At 57.2% G+C, this 1,748-nt stretch overlaps 1 protein-coding gene across 1 annotated transcript in view; it reads left to right on the top strand.

Moving 5' to 3' along the window:
- Positions 1-1,748, top strand: part of LOC106899516 — a gene marked incomplete at its 3' end in the record, with an annotated part of 12,666 nt that overhangs the window by 8,381 nt on the left and 2,537 nt on the right. The window contains exons 6-7 of the mRNA XM_014961384.1: positions 480-769; positions 869-1,070. Of these exons, the coding sequence (XP_014816870.1) occupies positions 480-769; positions 869-1,070 (492 nt within the window). The remainder of the gene's footprint in view (positions 1-479; positions 770-868; positions 1,071-1,748) is intronic.

The following is a 1,748-nucleotide window of genomic DNA, read 5'->3' as shown; positions in this document are numbered from 1 at the left end:
AGTTTCAAGAAGGCCAAGGGCCAGGTCCTGCACTTGAGGGACAACAGCCCCATGCAGTGCTACAGGCTTGGGGAAGAGTGGCTGATAAGCTGTCTGGTGAAAAACGACCTGTGGGTGTTTGTTGAGAGCCAGCTGAATAGGAGCCAGCAGTGTGCCCAGGTGACCAAGAAGACCAACAGCAACCTGGCTCGTGTGGCCAGCAGGACTAGGGAAGGGATTGTCCCACTGTATCTGGCACTGGTGAGGCCCCACCTCGAATACTGTGCTCAGTTTTTGGCCCCTCACTACAGGAAAGACATTGAAGTGCTGGAGCGTGTCCAGAGGAGAGCCACCAAGCTGGTGAGGGGTCTGGAGAACAAGTCCTACGAGGAGAGGCTGAGGGAACTGGGCATGTTTAGTTTGGAGAAGAGGAGGCTGAGGGGAGACCTCATTGCCCTCTACAACTACCTGAAAGAGACACGTTCTCTGCTCTCTCCCAGCACAACAATAAGACCAGCAATGGAACAAGTGGATCCAAGCTGGGCTAGAACGAGCCAATATACTGCTGCTTGTGAACGAAGTGATTTCACTTCAGATGTCGAAATGGAGGAGAGGAAAGGGTTCTGCTGCAGGAATGAGAATGTGGAGGTGCTGCTGAGTCCCCAGGATGAAGGAGCGTCCCCCCCTCCAAAGATGCCTGGGGCTACAGGCAGAAGGACATGGGTCCTGGTGGTGGCTGTGCTGGTGGCTCTGGTCCTGGCTCTGGCCGTGGCTGTTGCTGTGCTCTCAGGTAAGGGAGGAGCGGCTGCCTCCTTCCCTGCCCCACGGAGCTGTGTCCCCTGGTCCCTGCGCAGCCCAATCCTCTGCCCTTCTCCCCTTCCCTCTCCAGCAAGAACACGTGGAGGGGATCCAGCTGTGCCTGTGGCTCCGGTGCTGGCGTGTCCTGATGGCTGGGTCGGGTACCACAATGTCTGCTACTACCTCTCGAGGGACCAGGGGAGCTGGGAGTGGAGCCAGGAGCAGTGCTCCTCGCGTGGGGCCTCGCTGGCCGTGCTGAGGAGGGAGTGGGAAATGGTGAGTGAGGGGCTGTTGTGGGTGCGTGGGGGTTTGGTGGGGTTCCTGGGTTGGGCACAGAGTGTGGGGTGGGAGCAGAGCTGGGTCAGAGCAGGACCAGGAGCACTGTGTGGGCTGGTGATCTCCTGCAGCAGCTCTGGAGCTTGTTGGAGCAGGCGTGGGGTGGGAGCTGCTGCCATCCCAGGGCTGGTGGTAGCCGTGTGGGGCCAGATCAGAAATCTAGTTCCTGTCCATGGCTGACTCCAGACTGGGACTTCTCCAGTGCTGCTGGTGATGTCATCCTGGGAGTCTGTATAGAGTGTAGCTGTTTCATCATTTTCATTATAGTTCCTTCTAAACTCCTACATCTCTCCCCCTCCTCTCCTTGGAAGGAGAAGTGGGGGAGAGCATCTCTTGTCTTGTCATTGAGCAATTCAGCCTAAATGACAACACAGAAACCGTCTTTTAAACTGCGGCCTTGGAGCTGGAGCAGCTGCTCCCCCATGAGCTGGGCACAGAAAGCTCAGTGCAGGTCCCTGGTCCTGTGCAGGGCTGAGGTGCCACAGAGCCAGGGGGTGAAGTGGCCCTTGTGGGGCTCCCCTGAGAGTTGAAATGTAAATACTGTTGCTGGTTTTTGTACTGTTCCTAATAAACCAATATGAAATCCCATCCGTGTTTCTCTCCTGCTGGAGGCAGCCCTGTCCCCTCCCCCCCTC

This window comes from Calidris pugnax, unplaced genomic scaffold (assembly GCF_001431845.1).
Source record: "Calidris pugnax isolate Ruff unplaced genomic scaffold, ASM143184v1 scaffold655, whole genome shotgun sequence".
NCBI classification, from domain to species: Eukaryota; Metazoa; Chordata; class Aves; order Charadriiformes; family Scolopacidae; genus Calidris; species Calidris pugnax.
Note: the sequence above shows the minus strand (reverse complement) of the source record. Positions and strands in the feature narration are given on the sequence as shown.